Source organism: Phaethon aethereus, assembly GCF_964289735.1.
Source record: "Phaethon aethereus genome assembly, chromosome: 2".
Lineage (NCBI taxonomy): Eukaryota > Metazoa > Chordata > Aves > Phaethontiformes > Phaethontidae > Phaethon > Phaethon aethereus.
Genome location: NC_138582.1, coordinates 132,695,322 through 132,716,091, shown reverse-complemented (window position 1 = coordinate 132,716,091; position 20,770 = coordinate 132,695,322). Strand labels below are relative to the sequence as shown.

The window sequence follows — 20,770 nt, the reverse complement described above, 5'->3', positions numbered from 1 at the left end:
CTTGGTTACTCCTGAGTAAGACCCTCTCTATATACATGCAGCCTAATGTTATGATAATCCTTTAAAACAGCTTTAAACCAGCTTTTTTTAAAGTGTTGTGGGTTTTTTTTTTTAAGCTTCTTTTAAACAGCTAAGCAGTCTTCCTATAGGGTTAGTAAAAACAGCTACTACACTGAAGTATGTAAGCAGCTCTTGGAAGTGGGACTGTAAATACACTGCTACCAGATGTGGATGTTAAACACCACAGAAAGTCAAGGCACTTATTTGACCTTCTGAGTCTGAAGGCTTCAGCACCAAATTACTTCTTGAATTGCTCTGGGTCCACAGCAGAGCCATGCTGCTGGTTTTTTCCTCACCTTTTCCTTCCCTTTCTTCCCCTAAAAAGCTCTTCCATATCTGTATCGTCAGTGCAGCTTTGGTGTAGTGTTACAGTTTCTTATTTAGGAGTTACTGTGCTATTTGAATCTCAAGTAAAGATGGGGTATATGTTCTCTTTCTACAACCTCAAATATCAAGCTAATGAAATTAAAATAAAAAATGGAATACCCACCAGCTCTTAGGATCTTCTGAGGAACAAACAGCTTTCTAAAGTTATTTGTCTTTGCTTAGATTTAAATCCCAAGGAAACTTTTCAACTTGTGGTGTTTTTAATGTCCCCTATATTTGCTCGTAAGGCAGAGAATAGACTTCTCAGTCCAGTTTGCTACACAATACTCTTTTTCTCCTATTTCATTGCTCTTATTACCATATGCTTTTCTCATAGATTCTCCCTCCTACTGTAAAGATAGAAAACCCACATTCCCCAGTTATAAAACTGATAGATGAAGAGTACTTCATATTACAGCAAAACTTGTGGCTGTGTTTTACTGACTTCTTACACTCTGCCAAATAATAACTGTCTGCAGTCTTTGAGCAAATATCCTAAAGCAGTAAAACATAGAGGGTCTCTTTCTTCAAGGTGAACAGTAAGGAAAGTATAGTACAAAGTCAGATACTTAAAAATTCACCTGAAGGACAAGGATATGAAATGACAACAGTGACAAACTAAGACTGGGAAAATATGGCTCAAAGATGTTTGTATACGGAAAGCTTTGTATATGAAAGTGGAGCTGTCTAGGAACATAATAAGGGCCTGGTGCTTTCTGTTCCAATGACCCTCAAAACTTGACCCTCAGATGTAAAGAGAGAGTTTGTGGTTAATGCCTGAGCTAACCACCTCGATTGAGGCTGGCTAACCATGAGGCTGCATGATTGTTTCACCTGTGTATTATTTTTTCAGACTTGCACTGAACTGAAAACTAGATAGTAGAAGAAGTGTTAGTCGTGAAGCACAGCTAGTCAAATAAAAACTACATTTGCCTTCCTGTCTGTTAGAATGCTTACTTGCTGTGGATGAGTTGAAGGAGATTTGACAGCAGAGCTGAGACCCCAATGCAGAGATCCCGAATCTGTCATCTTCTTTCAGTCATAACTTTGGTCCTCAGAAACGGCCTTATCTGCATCCAGTGGCAAGAATATATCCTTAAATAGCTGTTTCTAAGCTCTAAGTTCTCTTTGTGATGCAAACTTAAAACTGTCGTACATCTAGCTCTTGATTGTTTTGATTTTTTTCGTTCGGTTTTTTTTTCCTTCCTTTAAGACAATGCTTATGGAAAGACATTACGGCAGCACCATGGTTGGGTTGTCCGCGGGGTTTTTGCGGTAAGTATTTATCTTGGTTGCTGATAGAGCTGGGACTTTTGTTAATGTGATCTTATGTTGTGTGTAATTAATAAACCATGTTAAAATTATAAGCATTAAAATGAATAGATTCCCTTGTCAGACCTTAGTTTCTGGGTGAGGATTGTGGCTATCACTACGTTCAGTATTGGGCTTTCAGGGTGGAACCTGCTTTCTAGAGCTAAACCAGACAGATCATGCTTGCACATGCGCATTTTTTTTTCATTATGTGTTTTTCAGCACAGTCTTTCAGGGCTACTAAACAAAGAAATGAGCGTTTGAGGTTGCTTTTTTGAGGATTGGTCTGTCTTTGGATGTGAGCATTCAAGAAGGGTTAGTGTTGAATGTGTTGGGGAGTTGAAGTACAATATATTGACTAGAGGAAATGGTGTGTTTTTTGGCCAGTCTGGCAGCTCCCCCTCGTGCCTGTCACTGGAAATTATCACTGAAATTATAAAAGGAAGAAGAGGAGCCTCATCCAGGCAATTATGAGAGAGACTTTGACTGGGAGAAACAGAAATGTCGGGGAAAGCTTTCTAAAGAGTGTTTTGAGAATGAGACTTCAATGTTGAAGTGTGTGACACTAGGTTGGGAGCTCCTCTAACACACTGTACTTTATTTAGGGTTTGTATTTAATTCAATTCCTAAAAATCAAACCTCTCTGAAGACATCTTAAACTGGGGATCTACATAGAGAGAATAAATACAAAATAATAACTCCATATATTATCCTCCCTGTCAGTTAAAAGTCTTAAAATATACACATACACATAAATAAATTAAAGCTATGCAGTCTAAGTGCAAAGAGGGATGTCTTAGAAGTTTTTTGTGGCTTTAGTTTGGTTTCTTTTCCTGTTTCGTAAATCTAAAAGCTTTGGTTCCTCTCCCAGTTAGCTTTAAGGGCAGCTCCAACGTACGAAGACTTTGTGGCAGCTCTGTCTGTAGAGGAGTGTGATCCTCAGGAAGAAACATTTTACAAAGGAATGCAGAGGGACCTCAACATTTACTTACCAGCCATGGAAAAGCAGCTAAATATCTTGGACACTCTCTATGAAGTACATGGTTTGGAGTCAGATGAGGTAGTATGACTACAGGAAGATCGTGTCTTAAAACTTCAGGGACTGTGTCTGTTAACAAAGATGTCTTTTCGTTTTGGGTTTTTTTTGGGACATTGTTTTTGTTCATTGTATCTTTTCAGGTGGGAAGGGTGTTGTGAGTGGTTTTGGGGAAGGGTATGTATGATTTTTATTTTTTTGTTAACACTTGTTTTGTGTTTAAATGCAGAGGTACTGTTTCTCTTCGGGTCATAACTATGTCCATGATGAATGTTTTTGACTGTTTCTCTCCTGCCTGTGCATCCCCTCTTCTCTCCACCTCATAAAAGAGCAGAATTTGGCCTTTGCTCCCGTACCTTAAGAGAGAGCAGCATGTGCAGCGGAGCAGTTGGGATGTCAAGATGGAGCCCAGGCAGGTGCTGCTGGCTCTGGCTCTGCCATGCCCCGTGCCCACTGCCTGCGATGGTGTAGGAGGACGGAGGTAGTGAGAGTTATTGTTACTTTGGTAGCAGAAGAGAAGGTCAGTTAAATGCCACCTTATAAGGTACGCAGTGCATTTGTCCTTTAATTTGGGTTGAAGCTTTTTAATGCAGCATCTCCCCAAATATTACAGAGATCTTCACCACAAGCGTATGTGGGTGGTGGTCTGAGCTTCCTTAGGAGCCAGCCTTTGAAACTGGGGGTTGTGTTCCCTCACCAGCTCCCAGTATGTGCCACATTCTCCTTGTCAGCTCCTGCCAGTGGGCCACAAGAAATTTGCTGGCACAGACTGGCAGAGCCCAGCTAATTGCAACAGTGCTTTACACAAGCAATTGAAGATCATGTCCGTCATCCTGGTTTATTAAGGTTTTGGTGGGTTTTTCTACTTTGGGTTTAGGGTTTTCTTAAATCAAATTCACACATTTGATTTACATTCACACTACACAAAATGTAGTATTTGCTTTTAAATTGATTAGAGATAGCAGTTTAAAAAGCAGATTTCATTAAAATCTGTCCTAGGCTGCCATTATGGGCAGAGACTTCATGGAAGTGGACATGAAATGAGTAAAGTGTAGGAGAAGCTAGACTTTGTCACGGAACCGTTACACATTGGGCCAATTACAAACCTGAAAATCTGAAACAACGTAGAAGTGACTGCAAATTAAGAAAATAAGATTTCCCCTTTTTCCCATTTTGCTGATGCAGATAAAAATGTGCTCCTTAACACTGCTGCTATTAAAAATAATAAAGAAGCCCCTTCAGCTAGTGATATGGTTAAGGACAAAATTCCTAGTTGTGTTGATGACACAGAATGCTGTCTGTGAATTACTGACTGACAATTCAAGGCATAAATGGGTCTTTCAGTGAAGACCTAGGGCTTCAGATGGCTTTGTGCAAAGAGCTGAGTTTAACTCATGTGCAGGAGGAGAGAAGACTGTGCTAGTGAGGTACTTAGATTTAGTAAATGTTCGTAAATACAGGATAGGTTTCAGTGTCACCATACTCATAGGAGAAGTACTGGCTTTTGCTAGGCTGAAAACCACATTGTCGGTAAAATGAATGTACTGCAGGCCTGTTGCCTTGCATCGCTCTGTGACGGGAGCCTCTCTGCACACCAAATACTTGATCCTTTCTAAAGAGCTTAGCGATGTGAGCTTTAAGAAGAGCATATGATGCTTGAAGAAAAGACCAAGCATCACACTTGGTGTATAAAGCAAGATACCAGAACTGTAATTAGGCATTTAAACAGTGTGTCTGTCTTGTTCCTGTCATCTTTGCTGAGTTGTGCCTATCTGTAGTTCCTACATACACCAGGAGGAATCAGAAGGGTGTGGGTGTTCTAGTTTTTGGGGTTTTCTTAATTTAAGTAGTATATATTTATGTTTGAATACAAAGTCAAAACTTTTGACCAAAGCTCCATTCAATTATTTCACTAGTCACAGTGCAAAAAATGAAGCAGAGAGCCTTTGGGATTCAGCTGTCTGCTGCTTCTAAGCATGAATGCAAAGAAACGACCCCTGCAGCAAAATAACCAACTCTCCACCCTGCATGGTTTCCTCAGGGTTTTCGGCTATTACGTGGGAAACTTTGCTGTAATAGTTCTTAGCTGAATGCTCTGGGAAGGTAATGGAGACCACATTTCCACAAAATCTCAGCTGGGGTATGGGGAGAGCAGGAAGAGATCCCTTTTCTTTAGAAATTAACTGGGATCATGATGAAAACTGGCTTCTATTTTGCTCTAAGCTTTTCCAGTAGCAGGAAAGCTTATTCAGCACTTAGTCTTGGAGGTTTTTTGTTTTTCTGTTTGTTGTATTTTGTTTTTTAACTAGTGGGAGAACCCCACTAGTTAGTAACTCATCAGACACAATGTTTGATGCAAAAAGTAAAGAGGCTTTATTTTATAGGCAGAGAACAGCTTCATAGGCCATTACCTTCAGCAATTACTAACTTCTACCATTCTTCTTTCTTCTAACAAATAGAGAGTGGTCCACACTGTGTATCCTCTAATCAGCGTGGCATCCTGCCTCAGATTGGTCTTTCTGAGAACGTTCTTAGGAGACCACTGCATGCTTGTTGTTAAATACAGGGCTTGTAGAGAAGGAATTGAGCAAGGTCTCCTTGCCTTCAGAACTTGTACTTCATCATGCAGTGCTCTTGCAGGGCATTGAGCACTCCTAAGACGAACGAATGCTGTCTTTCCAGTCAAACCACTACTGAGAAAGAAACCCATGCAGCATGTTGCAGAGCTGAACTCCAAGTTGCACCTGTAAGGATGCAGTAGACCAGATGCCCACGTGGGAGCAAATACACTCCCAGGCAATTCACTTCTTTCTTTTCTTGTGATGTCAGTTTGGTAAGCAGGGAAGACTGCTTTTGGTTCCAATAATTATAGAGAACAAGCAACTAACTTTTGGTCTTCAAATTTAGAATTGGAGAGACGGTCAGTGTTTTCTGTTTGATTTATTTGGTTTGTTTATTGGTTAGGGTTGGTTGGTTTTTTTTTTAATGGCTGACATTTATGAACAACTGACCTGCATACTGATAGAGGTCCATGTGACTCTCGGATAACAGCACCCTTGCTCTGCATACTTTACATGAACTGCTTTGGTTTCTTAAACTGCACTAGTCTGAAGGTTTGCGTCCCTTTCCTTTAGAAATGCTTTCAGCTGTTTCTTTCAATGTCTAACAGTTGCATATTCTCAGGGATTTTACTTAGCCATGGCAAAATAAGAGTAATCACAGCCTTATCTTAGGGTAGTAAGGCTGCTTTTGTGAAATTAGTATAGCTGAACATAGAACTCTGATACAGCATTTGACGCTGACAGTGTCTATCCAGTGCACATCCTTGCTGAGACATGGTAAATCCCAAAGCAATCTGATAGAAGTGCTATCTAGTACTGAATAATGGCTGTCAGCATATCTGCATAGAGATCATACACCCATCTTTGTAATATAGTGCCGTTGGAATTAGAGCAGAGCTCTCAAATAATTTCAGTTGAGTTCTGCTTAGCAATGGGAGGCTTTTATTTATTTTATTTATTTTGTTGTTAGTTTTTAAAAACAAACTCTGTTCTGGAGCCCCCTCTGCTATTTTAAGACACCATACTCAGTTGCATATTGAAGTTCTGTGACATTACAATTGTAGAATATGAACTGGATACTCAAGTGCTTTAGTGTAAACTTAAGGAGTCATTGAAACATCCCATCCTGACACTGTTGTAATAAGGGTCTCCCTTTAACAGATGCACTTAAAGTTAAGGGCCATATACCTTCACTTACAAGCTTTTTGTAAAGCAGCATTAAGATTTAGGCTACAGCTGTTTGCTTTAAAAACGTTTCATAGTTTGAAAAGTGTCAGTTGGTTGGCTGGACATATAAAAAGTATGCCCAAAATGTGCTCCAGTTTGCAGTGTGTTTTGGCTCAGAGGTGCGGACCATTATAGAAAACAGTTTGTTCTGACTGTAGGTGATAAAATGTAAACTTGGAAAATGAGACCTGAATTCTTTGTCAGGCAACTAAACCTACAGTCAGATGGAGAATGTGCTGCTTTTGCCTGAAGTTTCTCCCTGGACTGACATATTTAGCCAAGGAAAACCATACCACCTTGAACGTTTAATTTCACCAATGAAATTTAAATTGGGACTCTTCAGTTGTACCTCTTATGAGTGAAAGCACAGGAATGATTTTTAATTGATTTATTTCTCTTCTATTGCCTGCATAGTAGAGGTAACAAAACAAAAAGAGAAGGGGTGGGGGTAATAACTGATTTCATGCCTCTCTGTTAACCTCTGTAGCCCCTTAGTGAGCAAACCCTGCAAACTACTGTATGCTCCAAGCAACATAAAATCACCCTCGTGTAGAAGGGGTATCATAGTGCACTCACTGGCTCTGAGCAAGCCCAGGCAGTAGCTAATCCTTCCCACAGTTCACACAAGGATTTAAGCACTTGCTTTGAAGTTAGACCACGGGCGTATGCTTCGCTTAAACACACGCTCACCCTCCCACTGGCATGCACTTCTTCAAAATATGGTCTTGGACTGTAATTTTTAATATCCCTGTCTTGGTATATTATTTCTCCCTCCAGATATTACAAATGTGCTAAAGGTGGTTTGGTTTTGTTGTTTTAATTTATAAAACTTCCTAGTTATCATATCCTGATTTTTGCTTAACACTGTTTGTTCATTTTGCATTGCGGCATTCAGGACGTCCAAAACTTACTCTAATTCCTTTATTTAAAGCCATCTTGAAAGTTCAAGATTTATGTCTACTTGAAACTAAACAAGTAAATTGCATTCCAGAATATGGTGACTAAACCGAAAACCAAAGCAGCTTGCTTTTGTGGTTTCCTTTCCTATTTTCTTTCTATTCTTCAAGCCAATTTTGGGCATACATTTTATCTATGTCAAGCTGAGCTTACTGCAAGCCTTACTTCTACATGGTAAAATATACCGAAATACATATAAAATGAAGAGAAGGTATATTGCCTCACACTTTAAATTTACTTAATTGTAAGGGCTTGTTCATGCCCCCAAAATCACCTCTTCCAGTGTAAGCATTGCACAAATTGTGCTGTTGTAAGCCGTTCAGTCTCGAAACACTTTGATGTTTCTGGTCTGCATCATCTCTCAAATCATATAGCATCTGTTCCTTTTCTTTTGGAGCATTGTTAAGACCTTTGTCAGACTTTTATATTATTTCATTCTAATAAACTTATTTTAAATAAGCATGTTCTAAAATCTCACTTTCTCCTTGCATGAATTTTGTTTCTTTTATTACAATAGGGGGCTCAAAGTGCTCTTCAGGACTGCATCTGTTCTAGGTACTGTGTGAACAGTCAAAAACAGTATGTTTCTGGTTCATAGAAACTGCCTGGATGTATCTTTGTACAAAGAATGTTAACACACATGGAGCCTGTTTTGATTACGAGAATAAAAACTGTGTCTGGCATATGGTTGTGGGTCCTTGGCCAATGTAAATATGTGAAGGCTGTAGTTACAAAAGCCAGCCTAGCAGTGTGAGAGGCATTCATATTTTAAAATTACATATATCATATGTCCTTTTGCTGGGACTTGAATCTCTTCTGTAGCAGTTTCTGAAGTCTTTGAAAATCTGCGTGGTCATCTTGAGATGCAGATGAAGACCAGTGTTCCTTACTTAATGTGGGTGTAACATCTCCCTTCTATTTCCCCTTTCTTTCTCTCTCCGTATAAACACAGCACGCACCTGAGCAAATCTGTGGTACCCAGTTCTCTCCCCGCAGCAAGGGCAAGTCCCTCTGTTAGATTTCCACCTGGATGTGGCCATTTGTGAAGCGGCGAAGGCATTTTCTCAGCTGGGGAAAGAGCAGGTGAGACTGAGCCATTGCCAGTGCCGAACCAGCCCTGTGGCGGGGAGGAGAACGCCTGTATCCTCTTGCAGCAACAGCAGCGCTGCTCAGCTGTGGGGGACAGGAGCCTCTGAACCCTTCTTTAGCTAATTGCAGTAGGCCCCGGAACATCAGCTCTGCAAAGGCTGGGAGCTGCCTCTGCTTCAGCAAGGGCTGGCAGCAGCCCCAAACTCGGCACCTGTCCCTCTGCCGGGGCTGGGCCGCTGGAGAGCTGGCAGCTCGGCGAGGGAGGCAGACTTCAGGGCGGAGAGCACTTCCCTCTTTCACCGCCCCCGCGTTTCGTTCATCTCCTCTCCTTCCCAAGGAAACGAGCAGGTTGTCGGGCACGAGCCCCTGGCAGTTCCCGCTTTCTGTGGTGCAGCTAAATAACAGCAGTTGTGTCTCTCGTAGTTGTAGATGTCCCCTAAGGTGCTGTCTTGGCCCTGCCCCACGGGCACGCGGGAATAACTTGGCACGTGGGTGAGCCTGGGTGCCAGCGGCCCGAGCCATCACTGCAGCCGTGGTGCAGGTTTGCTTCGGAGCCCAGTGTGCTCCGTGGATGGGCAGCTCCTCCCAAGCCGTGCCCGCACGCGTCGGGGCTGCTGCTGGGGCAGGGCCCTGCCCCACGCGGAGCCGGCGCTTCTGGGGCTGGCACCTGTGCTGCCTTATGCTGTACTAGGCTGCTGTAGCTCCTCACGCCCAAACAAAGAGGAGGTAGGCAGAGGCAGTCGTTAAAGGAAAAGCAGAACATGGTGGCTGTGGTGAGGAGGTCTGTGGCTGTGCAGAGGGACTGTCTGCCAGCGGGAGGCATTAGCCACCTCCGTAGCACGCTCTGCTCTCCTAAATAGCCGAACGCAGACCAGCAGCGCTGCGCAGACAGATGCTGATAGAAAGCCCATGCACAAACAGGTATCTCCCAGGCAAGTGTCTCCTCACCATAACCTCCACTGGTTAAAAAAAAAAGCACATCTGTTGCCATTAGGGGATCCCAGATGAACGGCCGAGCAGATGGATCCCCACCTAAAGCTTTGACGGAGTTTGTGAGGTTTGTTAGTAAACATCACGGGCCGTGATGGTAGCTGCTAAATTCCAGTCCCTACCTTTGTCCCTAGAGGAATCTAGATCCAGGGTTCAAAATAAAAAATGGTGTGCTGAATGTGTCGAGTTCATTTTAACAGGTGCTGCTGTTAAAATAGGAAGCTCAAAGAGGACACATTAAAGAGTCAGCAATGACCAAAATATCCGTAAATATTTTTTTCTTGGGGTTCTCCTATATGGTAAAAGACTATGTTTTCTGAATTTCAGGGGGAAAGGCAATGCAAGCTCACAGCACCAAAGCTTTGACCAATGCAATCAGGCACAGCGAAACCTTTACTAGGTCGCTTGCTTTTTAGTCCAGCTGGAAACCCCGCTACGCTGCGTGTGGGGCTGGCATGCAGTTTTGGTGCCCTATGGGAAATGCAAACTTACTGAAATGCAGAATATGGGACCTTAATTCAGTGCTACAGCCTGGGTGGAGCCCAGATTTTGAACACCAGTTTAATGTGTTTGTGCAAAGAGTAATTGTCAAGCACAGCTACTAGGACTGAGAAAAGGAAGTGCAGGAGATGCTGCAGTACACCAGGACTTCCAGACGTTGGTGCAACCAAGCTACATGTGTGTCCATCTGGAAGATTTGGTTCAAGATGTTACCATGTATTTTTTCCTAATATTTCAATACAGTGACCCAAATGTATTTCTTAATTAACAGATATTTATTCCTGTTTTATCATTAAAAAAATGTATCAGCCTTAGAAAGCTTCCAGCTTTCCTTCCCTGCCCTGCGAGGGGATGGTTCCCAGAGAAGCTGCAGCGACAGCAGTGCAGGCTCAACCCCTGACTTCGGAGATTGGGGAAAAAGGCTTTTCCAAGTTTTGTTGTTTTCTTGCATTCCCCTAACCTTCACTTTTTACCAGCCGGTACTGCTTTGGTGATGTTCTATCTTGCAAGATCTGGTACAATTCCTCCAGGACCTTTCGCTGTTTACCCACTGCTTTAGCACAGCGTCTCCATTAGAGCAGGAGTTTCGCCTGCAGCAGGAGTAGCTGAAATTGGTGATACTCATGTCCTTCCAGAGCTGTCAATCAAGGAGTTGTTGAGATGTTGCTTCCCTGCCAGGGCCCACAGTGGGTCCTGGTGCCAACCAGCAGCATTTGGCCACTTTGTAAGTATGTACTTCACTGCTTTTGGCAAGATGCACTGGCGTGTGGTATCTGCAAAGTCCTGCAGCAACACCAAAGAGAGGACAGGTCACCATTTTCTCAACATCAAACAGATCTGAGACTTCAAAATGCATTTTGCGTCAATTTGTCTTTATACCAGGCCTCCTGCTCCGGCCATGGCTTTCGGCCAAAGTAATTTCCAATCAATTTAGCATCTGTTTGCAGCATTGGTATCGCCAGCTCATCTGTAGTCTTCAGAGACCAGACGTGCCTCACATAGTTTCCTATAGGTCATAGTTTTCCACTTGCTTTCTTGCTTAGCAGCTGGTACCCAACCTCCTTCCTGCAGGCAAGAGGAAGCCATGCGCCCCGCAGCCCCTGCATCCCTGCAGCCCCCGCAGCCCCTGCATCCCCGCAGCCCCTGCATCCCCGCAGCCCCCACAGCCTCTGCATCCCTGCATCCCCGCAGCCCCTGCAGCCCTGCAGCCCAGGCTGCGTTGCCACCGCTCACCTGCCCTGTTTCTCCCTAACGTGACATTTGAGCCGTGGTCTCAGGTATTCGACACCCGCTGAGCCCAAGGCTCCACGTCCCACGCATAGAACGGCAATCAGCTTTCCCGAACACAACAAAACACAAAGCTTTGCCCCGCGGGCAGGACCCACCTCGCACCCGTGGGGATGTCTCTGCAAAACCTGCGCCCCATTGAACGCCATGGCAGCTGGGAGAGCTTTCTTGCTGGAACCATGGTGGGAAACACTTGTCAAGAGCAAGAGGCACGCTCTCCTACTCGGAGCTTCATTCTGCTGCCCCTGGACCCCGTGCTGAGGTGCTGCCAGTCCTGCCTCACCAGATGCGCCAGGCGCTGGGACCGTCTCGCAGGCGCTCATCTGTAAGGAGTCCTCTCCTCGTCGGGGACGTGCTGACCATCCTGGTTGTGCGTTGGATCCTTCCAGGACACTTCACAAGTTATTTTCTTCAATCTGGATTACTAAATTTCCTTCCCTCCCTGGTCTTCTAAAGGATTTGTATTCTCACACCTTTAATTTACAGCACACTCTTGGTGTATAAATTGTCAGTGCTACTTTTACCTGCCTCACGCTTCATCAGTCACCTTGAGCAGGCGGCTCTCACCGGGGGCTCTAACCAGCCCCTGTCTGGAAGCTGGGGAAAATCCCAGACTATTTCAAAGAACTTGGATGTGCTGCTTTGTCAGCCAGCCCAAAAGTTCCTTCATGTGGCACTTCGTTTTCCTGTATCAGTCCTTTACTTGTGAGGAGAGTTCATACATCCAGGCTATGCTCCTTCTGAAATATGACTCTCTTCTGTTGAAGCTCTTCCGCTTTGGATGAAGTAATTGAATATTAATTTATGTTTTCTTAAGCCTGACTCATTGGGCAATCAAGTCATTTTCTTATATTCTCTGAACAGCCTATGAGTACATAGCTGTTCTCAGCACAGGGAGAGGATTCGTCTGTCTAAATTTGTATATTTTGTCCCCAGACCATCACAAATGGAGCTCTGCTTTCAGCTATTGATACAGATGCTTAAAAGCATATAAAAACAGGATATTCCTGTACAAATGTAACTTCTAAAATACAACTATTTGTTATTACCCTTTTTATTAAAAAAGAAAGAAGCAAAGAAATAATCAGCCCTTTGCTGAGGGAGTTCTGACTTAAAGGACTTTTCTTGTGGGTTTCAAAGTTTGGTGAAACCAAGAGAGGGTCTGGAAAACTGCCTTGGTTTCTATCTCTAAACAAACATCAGACAGATCATCCCCATAAATCAGAGCTGTCAAGCATGCGTCCCTCAGCCTCAGTGACAACCTTCAGCTGAGCCATAGATGTTGAGGATGCAATTCCTTCTGCTCCCAAATCCTGATGCAGTGCATCCGCCATTGATGCAGTAGAAATTAAAAAATCTTCAATCTTCACATATGGATGCGCTCAGCAAAACAGAGCACCCCACCGTGAAACCTGGGCATGTGTGTTGCAGGCAAGGGGAGAAACCCCAGCCACCCAGCATCACCCGCGGCCGTGCTGCGTGGCACGGCAGAAACCCCACTGCTGAGACATCGCTAACGGCCTTTTGGGCGGCTTTGCGTTTCGAGGGAAGTTTTGCCTCTCTTTACCCTGCAGGTAGAGTCCCGCCGTCCTCAGGGCTGCAAAAATACAGGGGCAGTTTGGCTAAAGAGAGCATGGGTTTCCCAAATGGCCTAACAGATACTTGACTGCTGAGTGCAGAAGGAATAATTTCATTATTTGTATGTCCTTAGGGCTTGTTTCTTCCTTGCCTATAGCCAGTACAGACTCTCTTATGTCAATCTATTTGTCCCAGGGGCCAGTCACGGCAGTCCGATCCTCCTTGCCATGTGGTTACAGACCCACAGGACGTTATTCTCATCAAATAACGGGATAGTGTGGAGCAGAGAACAAATATTTATCATCTTCAGATTAGCATTAACAGTTTAAAGCAGAGCCTGCTGACCCCAGGCAGCAACAGGTACAGCTCCCTGGCTTTATTTAGAAGCTGTAATCCTGCAGCATTTCACACCAGGTGTTGTCTTGCTCAAAAAGTTCTGGCACAGAGCAAGCCTCTCTGCCCTCCGCTGCACCCATCAAGATCAATGAGATTACTAGCTTCACCCCACTGGTCCCACGCTGCTGCTTTGGGGTTACTGCTAGGTTTGAAAACTAATCTCTGGTCAAATGACAGCAAAACAGTAGCTCGCCGCTACAGCCACCAGATGGTTTATGTCGGTTTATCTGAATGCACTGGTGCATCACAGCTTTTCATGACCAGCTTCCCCATGGGCTTTGGCCCACAATGTACACATTTCTACAGGACACTTCAGGACAGTTAGTTGCCTGAACTATTCTCTGTTTCTTACTTCTAATCAGCCATCCTCCTCTTTATGTCTGGTAACAACTCAAAGTATAAGCAGTCCTCAATATTATCTTGCACGTCCCATCCTCAGAGAAGTAGTGCCAGGTAGGTAAAAGGACAAACCCAATGGAAATGTGTAAAAGAAATTATATTGCTATGAAGTATCAGGGCTTCCAGATTCCCCTACATGTTTGTCCATCAAATAATCTCTGAGAGGAAGGCATGGAAAGCACCAAACAGATGTTCTGCCTCAAATGTCCAACGGGCTCAGTGCAGTCTCCCCAGCTCCTGCAGGGTGAGTTTTGTGGGAGAACATGGCTGATGGAAATGAGAAAGGCAGGGAGCCACGGGGGCTTTGTCCACACAATGGGGCTGGGGAACAGTCTGGGGTCCCTGAGCTATTCCCTCTTTGCTCCAACAAATTGGAGATGCTCTGGTTGAGTGCAATGGAGAATGTCTTACACGCCTGCATCTCCATGTCTTAAGTCAGGACTTGGTAAGTGGTTCAGTGAGAAATGCCATCTGGTGCCTCTTCCTCCTGGGAAGGTGATGGTGAGTAACTGTCCCCCCCTGCATGGGGGATGCTGAAGACCCTGACAGGTCTCTGTCTCCTCTCCAAGAGCTTCCTCCCACACCTGGGTCAGGCAGAGGTCCAGCAAACACATATGTCTTGGCACAAGCTTGAATTTAACACTGATGTCTGTTTGTTCACTTTTTAAACGGTGACACTTTAGACTGGCTGAGAGAGGGTCATCAGTTGCCAAGTTTCTAAATATACTAAACATACTCCTGCGTGGGGAGGATAGTGTTACCTCCCCTTCCTCCTGGCTGGTTTACTGTGCCGTTACCTCAGATTCCCACTCTCTTGAGGCTCTGCGGTTGGGTCGTCGCACACCAGCCAAGCAGGCTTCCAGCCGTGCCTGCGACACTGCTGGGCGAGAGCTTTGTCCTTCTCTGTGTCCTGCAGGTGATGCTGTCACCGAAAGTGGGAATAAACCTCGTAACACCAATGTAGTGTTAGAAGGTAGGCATTCTTTATTTTCAGCGCTGGGAACACGGGAGATAGCTCCTCCCAAAGTCGTGATCCTTGATCAGTTCAAAAATCAAACATTTATAGGCATATGATTACAAAATTAATACATATTCATCAGGTTTCTATACAATGATTGGTTAAAAATTCTTCACTCATTATGTAAATGATCTGACATGCTCAGTTCAATTTCTTAAGATTTTACTTCCTTGATCTTTTGAGTCGGAGGGTTTCTTGAGTGGGTGATCTCTGCGTTGGTGGTCGCGATCTCCCCCTGCCGGAATTACCTTTCCTACAAAGTTCACTCCAAGTACAGCGTTTTGTCAAAAACATGACAGACCGTTGGCTCAGGGTAGGGAATATGCAGCTTATCGGCTCCATTGTACCTTCGAGTTCTCTGTATCTCACAGAGCCTGGCCGCGGTGCCTCCACTCCGCTCCACCCTCCGTACGGTTTCTCCTAGAGTCAGCACACCAAGCTCCCCTGGTGTGGCAACATCTAAAGTTAGAGGACTAGGGAACTCCCGTGGAATGGATCCCTTGCATACCAGCCGCACTACACCCTGGATGCTTCTTTAGTGCTGTACCTTTCTTTAAAATATGGATAGAAGTAAGCAAAGTTCACTTAAACTTGGCAACACTAAATAGACCTTCACGGGCTGTCTGTCCAATAAGTAAGTATTCATTCTACAGTCTTTTGTTTCAAGACAGCAAAATTACATTTCATCGAACCATTGACTAGGCAGAACTGACCAAGTTGTTCCTTCTTCCTGGCTACTCATTATTAAAACAAAACATAGTACTATGATCACAATGTTACACCTTAATTCCTTGATAATTAAATCAAGATGGAAAGGGTTAAATGGGCTCTTGAGCAGCATTGCTGGTGCATAACCTGTTCCTATAGTTACATCTTTACAACTTATTGCTGACCTACTTTCTAATTATTGTTTGATTTCCCCATCACCTTCGTTACAATGCCACCGGTAGCGTTGGCCTCGGGGACAGCCTGGTGGACGGTTCTTGTGAAGAGCGTGAGATGCTCCGACGCACGTGGGGCACGAGGCCCCTTCCCGCCCGGAGCGCGATGGCCAGGGCGGCCCCGGCTCCCCGCAGAGCCCTGCTGCACCGCTTGGCTTTGCTCTGGGAGGCTTTGAGGGGTTCAGCTCCGCACTTCTCCATCCTCCCCCTTTCCCAAAGGAGCAGCGCCCTGTGGAAGGAGGGCTACTTGTTCAGTAGTGGGAGGGAAGGCTGCAGCGAAATATGGCTGTTTAAACCCTGTTTTCTCTCATTCGAGAAGGTTGTGCATCCAGCCCGGACCCTCTATCGGATGCACAGGAAACGGGCAGAGCTAATTACAAGCACTGAAAGGCCGGGGCTATAACTCAGCGCTTTTTAAGCTCCCAGATTTTGTTGGGAGCAGAGGGAGGGAGAGAAGTAGCCACTGATGTAATTTCCAGCAGGAATACACTCCTCTAATATAATTTTGCCTGGCTACCCTTTCAATGCAGCCTTTCCTCAGCTGGGCTGGTTCAGGGCCACCCTCCCGAGTGCCCCAGTAATTGCCAATGCGGTGAAGGCACGTGCCCAGGCTTTGCTCTCGCCTCTTCAGACCTGGAGTGACAACCAGCCTTCAGCACAGAGGACCCCAGTTTGCAGCACATTGCCGGGCATGTAATGGAATGCATTAATACAACAGGGTTTTGTCACCGGCCGTGTTCAGTAAAGACACAAAATGGCTCATTTGCGTGGACTTTGTTTCTTTTTTCTCTTTGATTGAGGTTTGGCAGCACTCAGACGGTATGCAAGTTGCACGGTCCCTTACCAGATCGGTAAGCATCAGTTACTCTGAACCGGATTCCTGACCCCAATTTTATATTCACTAATTGTCTGCTTCAGTTTGTCATTCTGCCAGCACCTCGTGTTGCCTATGGCAGAGTTCAATAGCCCATTACTCGGTGCTTGCCATGCAACAGAATGGTTTCCAGGGAAGGGACACATGCTTTGCAGTATCCATCTCCTCAGGCAAAAGCTATCACAGGAAGAATTTGAAAGTCTATCACAGAGTGCTCTCTGTTGCCTCACCCTTTGTGAATTAAAACGTGATTTTTCCAACAACTCTTGAAAGATCTTGCCACATTCTATTGCCTGCATGATACACTTGAGTATCATCAAAGAATCACAGCGTAGTACTGGTTTACTTCTCTTGGGTTTATTTTGGTCTTCTGTTCTCAATACATGTCCCATTTGTATGTGGCAGCAGGGTACCAGAGCTATTGAATTGTCCCCAAAGCAGCTAACTGGGCCCTTATTACTGTAATTACTCAAAAACAGCTGGTGCTCAAGGTCAGTGCCTGTTCTGGGGGACTCCCAGTTTAAGGATAACCACCAATCCCCTCCCCTCTTGTCCAAACCAGTGGGAAGGAAATGGGAATTGGCACCATGTGGTTTTTAGAGACATTGAGGTTGGCTTCTCTAAGAAGCCATTCTTTAAGAAGGTAAGAACCGTGGCCAAGGGACTTTGCTGTGAGGTGTGAGGTTTGTGGGGCTGTGACCTGTGGAGGATGTTAGAAAACCACGTGAGAGGCTGAAAAAGAAGCTGACGAAACCCAGTGCCTGCAGAGCAGCGAAGGTGTTGCAGGGCTTTGGATGGGCTACAAAGGGTATGAACTTTGATGCTGTTAAAGGAAACCTTGAGAACAAAGAAAAAAGAGCTGCATGACCAGATTTATGGGCAAGGACAGGGCTGGCAGCTACAATTTTGAATTATCTGAAGAGAGACATGACATAGGCATTGGGGAAGCCAGAGAGGTGAGTGTCACAGGAGCTGAGCTTCTAGAAAGGACAGGCAGAAAATACACTGCCCCGATTCTTTCTCTGGCTGTCAGTACACGCCCATTCCCCCCGGGGGCAGACAGTGCTGCCCTTCTCTGGGATGCTCCAATGCCCAGGAGGACAGACTTGCCGGCTGCCACGGCAAGGCAGGAGCCTCTTCCCAAAGCCTGGGCACTGGCTGCCGGGAGTGACGGAACCCTCGGTGCCAACGTCGCCGTTCCCATCGTCCATCAGCACCCGACACCGTCGCTTCTTGGTTTGCAGCCATCAGCTCGGCCCCTGGCAGGAGTTACAGACCAGACGGGCCGGCACGTTATGAGGTAGCAGGAGGACATAATCCCCCGCACCGCAGCCCAAAGCCTTACTGAAAGTAGTCCATGTGACAGCGATTACAGCCAGAAATCACAGAATCACACAGAATCACTAGGTTGGAAAGGACCTTCAAGATCATCAAGTCCAACCATTAATCCAGCGCCACCATGTCCCCTAAACCATGTCCTGAAGTGCCACATCCACACGTTTTTTGAACACTTCCAGAGATGGCGACTCCACCACCTCCCTGGGCAGCCTGTTCCAATGCGGTTCTGCGCATGGCATGTTGCACGGGTCTGTCTGGGGCTGAGGCAGCGGCGGGACGGGGCGCGGGGATGCGCAGGTGCCCAGGACCGGGCGCAGGGATGCGCAGACGCAGCGGGGGAGAGGCAGCAGGTGTGGTAGGAGAGGAGGCACTGGTTGTTTTTCCCTCCCCGGCAGCTTAAACTATGCAATTGTATCTAAAAAGTGTGTTGTTAAACCCAAAAATGAAATAAGTGAAAGTAAGGACATGCCAGAACTACAGTAGCATGGTTTATTGACAAGAGCTGCTAATACAGGCAGTAGGTAACTACATATATTTAATTATATATTAAGTGCAAGCTGGATTTTTAGTATACATTTAATACAGTGCACGGCATAAGCTCATACTGTTATTGTATTTCAGACCTTTGTTTCAGTCTAGAGTTGCATACTAATCGTTAGAAAACTCTCCCACAAGCATTTGCTGCTACAAAAGGCCAAGGAACTGAAATACCCCAATTAACTTTTGAACCAGACTTGGCACAACGTGTTAAGAAACTCAGAGAAGGAGGGAAGATAATTCACCGCACACCAGGCACCATCCAGCTGAAAAATCCCTAATTAATGATAAAGCAGGTAGGTGAGAAATAAGGAGGAAGAGGACTGGTTTTGCCATTTTAAAACCATACATATTTAATGCTTTCCCAGATGTCTTTCTCAGGCTTTATCATCTTGGGGGAACAAGACAGTAATGGCAATAAGAAACTTGCTTCATGTCTTATTTTTTTCCTTATATCTTACATTCCTTTCTTTCTGTTATGATGCTGAATTGTTTGTGCCGCATTAACAAAGTCCATTAGAATCCGTGCTTTGCGGATGTTTTCTGACCAGACTGATGCACCCCTTCCTGAACATGTGCAGCACCGTGCAATTTTACCTGCCCGATCACAACTCCTGTTACTCCTGCTCCGGCGTGCCTGGCTTTGCAACTTCAATGTCTTTCAGAGGTAGGCGTTTTTAAAAATGACGCAACTTAAAACTGAAGGTGACAGGCCACCGGGACTATCAAATTTCTCAAAGAGTCCAGCCTTTTGGGGCGTAGAGATGAACTCCTTGGAGAAGGTGAGGACTGTCAGAGGAAGTCTCTCCAAGCCCAGGATGGTAACACCAGCAGGTGCTGCCAGAGGTTCAGCCGGAGGGTTGGCCAGCTGGACGTGCTGCCAGGGACGTGGCTGTCCTCGGGAGCCTCCCACGGGATACACGCTCCCGCGTGGTGTGAAGCTGCCGGAACCCGCCGCTTGCACAAGCACAGGAAATCAAAAGGCAGCTGTGCTAGTGCCCAGATTTCCAGAGCTTATGTTGGGCAAGTTCCTTGGCCCAGTGGTTCCTTGACCTTTTATTAAGACCTCTGTTTAAAAAAAAAAGAAACTAGAAGAAGAATTTTGAGCTATTGAACTGGACTACAAAAGGTGGTGGCTTGACTTCACAGCAGTATAAAGAGCCCAGGTAAGTGATAGCCACAAAGAGTACATTAATCTTGTTTATTTTTTCTTTAATTGGTGATTTCCAGTATCACTTTGGACATGCAGAGTAAGTGTCTTCTGTACAGGTGGTAAAAGTTGTATGCTTTTCTTGGTTACTTCAATGCATTATCATTATAACACATCATCCACCTTTATTTAACCCTTACCGAAGCAGCAGTGTAAGGGCAGCTGTTGTGGTGCTGTCGCTGGTACAGGTAACTCACGCATTTCAAACAGTCGTGTACAGCATTTAGCGTGAAGCGGAAATGAGTGGTTTGCAGGAAAATAACACCTTGATTTGAGGCTCTTAATCCTGAATTCTGCACACCCTTTGTTTAATTAACTTCTGTTATAGACTCTTTTTCACATAACATTTAATATGTTTCTTATGTGAAATATGCTCTTTAATGCCTGCCAATAAATAAGTATATAATTACTCTGACTCCTATCAGAACTAATATAGTTGAACAAACTTTCTGAAAAACAACAATACATGTACATTACACAGCATGAATGAGCATCCATAAACACTCTACTCCAAGATCTGATTTATAGCGATACGAAAGTGAGAACTTACTTACACTGGGGGGTACCCCAGAAACGACAGTGGAAGCGGCGAGCAAGGGAGAGGGGGAGAGAGGAGAAGGTATAACCAGTAACTGAATGGTAATGGTCAGGTGGGCAAGGGGTTAAAACAAAAAGACCTTCCCAGATAGAAACCAGGGTGAGGGCGATGTGTACGTGGTCGTGCTGGGGTTCCAGGCAGGTAACCGGTGCCGTCCCAGCCCCTTCGGGGTCACGCAGAGCTCAGTCAGCTCGGCAGAGATGAAAAATACGGAAATATGTTCCTTCTTCCCTCCTTGTCTGATTTGCCCTTGGAAGAGAGCTCCTTGGCTATTTCACAGTTTATTTGTCCAGCTTGGCCTTTGTGGTCTGCAGTTTCAGGCCTCCTGCGACTGCTTGCATTTCCGTGCATCACGCAGCCAAACATCTTAGCCTGAAGGTGAAGTTAACCAGCTTTTTTGGCTGATTTGCTGATCTTGAAAGCGCTTACTGAAGGGCCTCTGGTCTTTCGACCTAGGAAGGTGTATAGTTAACCTTAACACCACTGAAGTCACCAC

The 20,770-nt window shown here is 45.1% G+C and overlaps 1 protein-coding gene across 1 annotated transcript in view; it reads left to right on the top strand.

The window, feature by feature from the left end:
* The window catches only part of PLEKHA8 (pleckstrin homology domain containing A8), a gene marked incomplete at its 5' end in the record, with an annotated part of 28,360 nt that extends 25,007 nt beyond the window's left edge, over positions 1 to 3,353 (top strand). Inside the window, 2 exons of the mRNA XM_081996911.1 lie at positions 1,640 to 1,701; positions 2,609 to 3,353. Of these exons, the coding sequence (XP_081853037.1) occupies positions 1,640 to 1,701; positions 2,609 to 2,806 (260 nt within the window). The 3' untranslated portion in view covers positions 2,807 to 3,353. The remainder of the gene's footprint in view (positions 1 to 1,639; positions 1,702 to 2,608) is intronic.
* Positions 3,354 to 20,770: the final 17,417 nt, after the last annotated feature.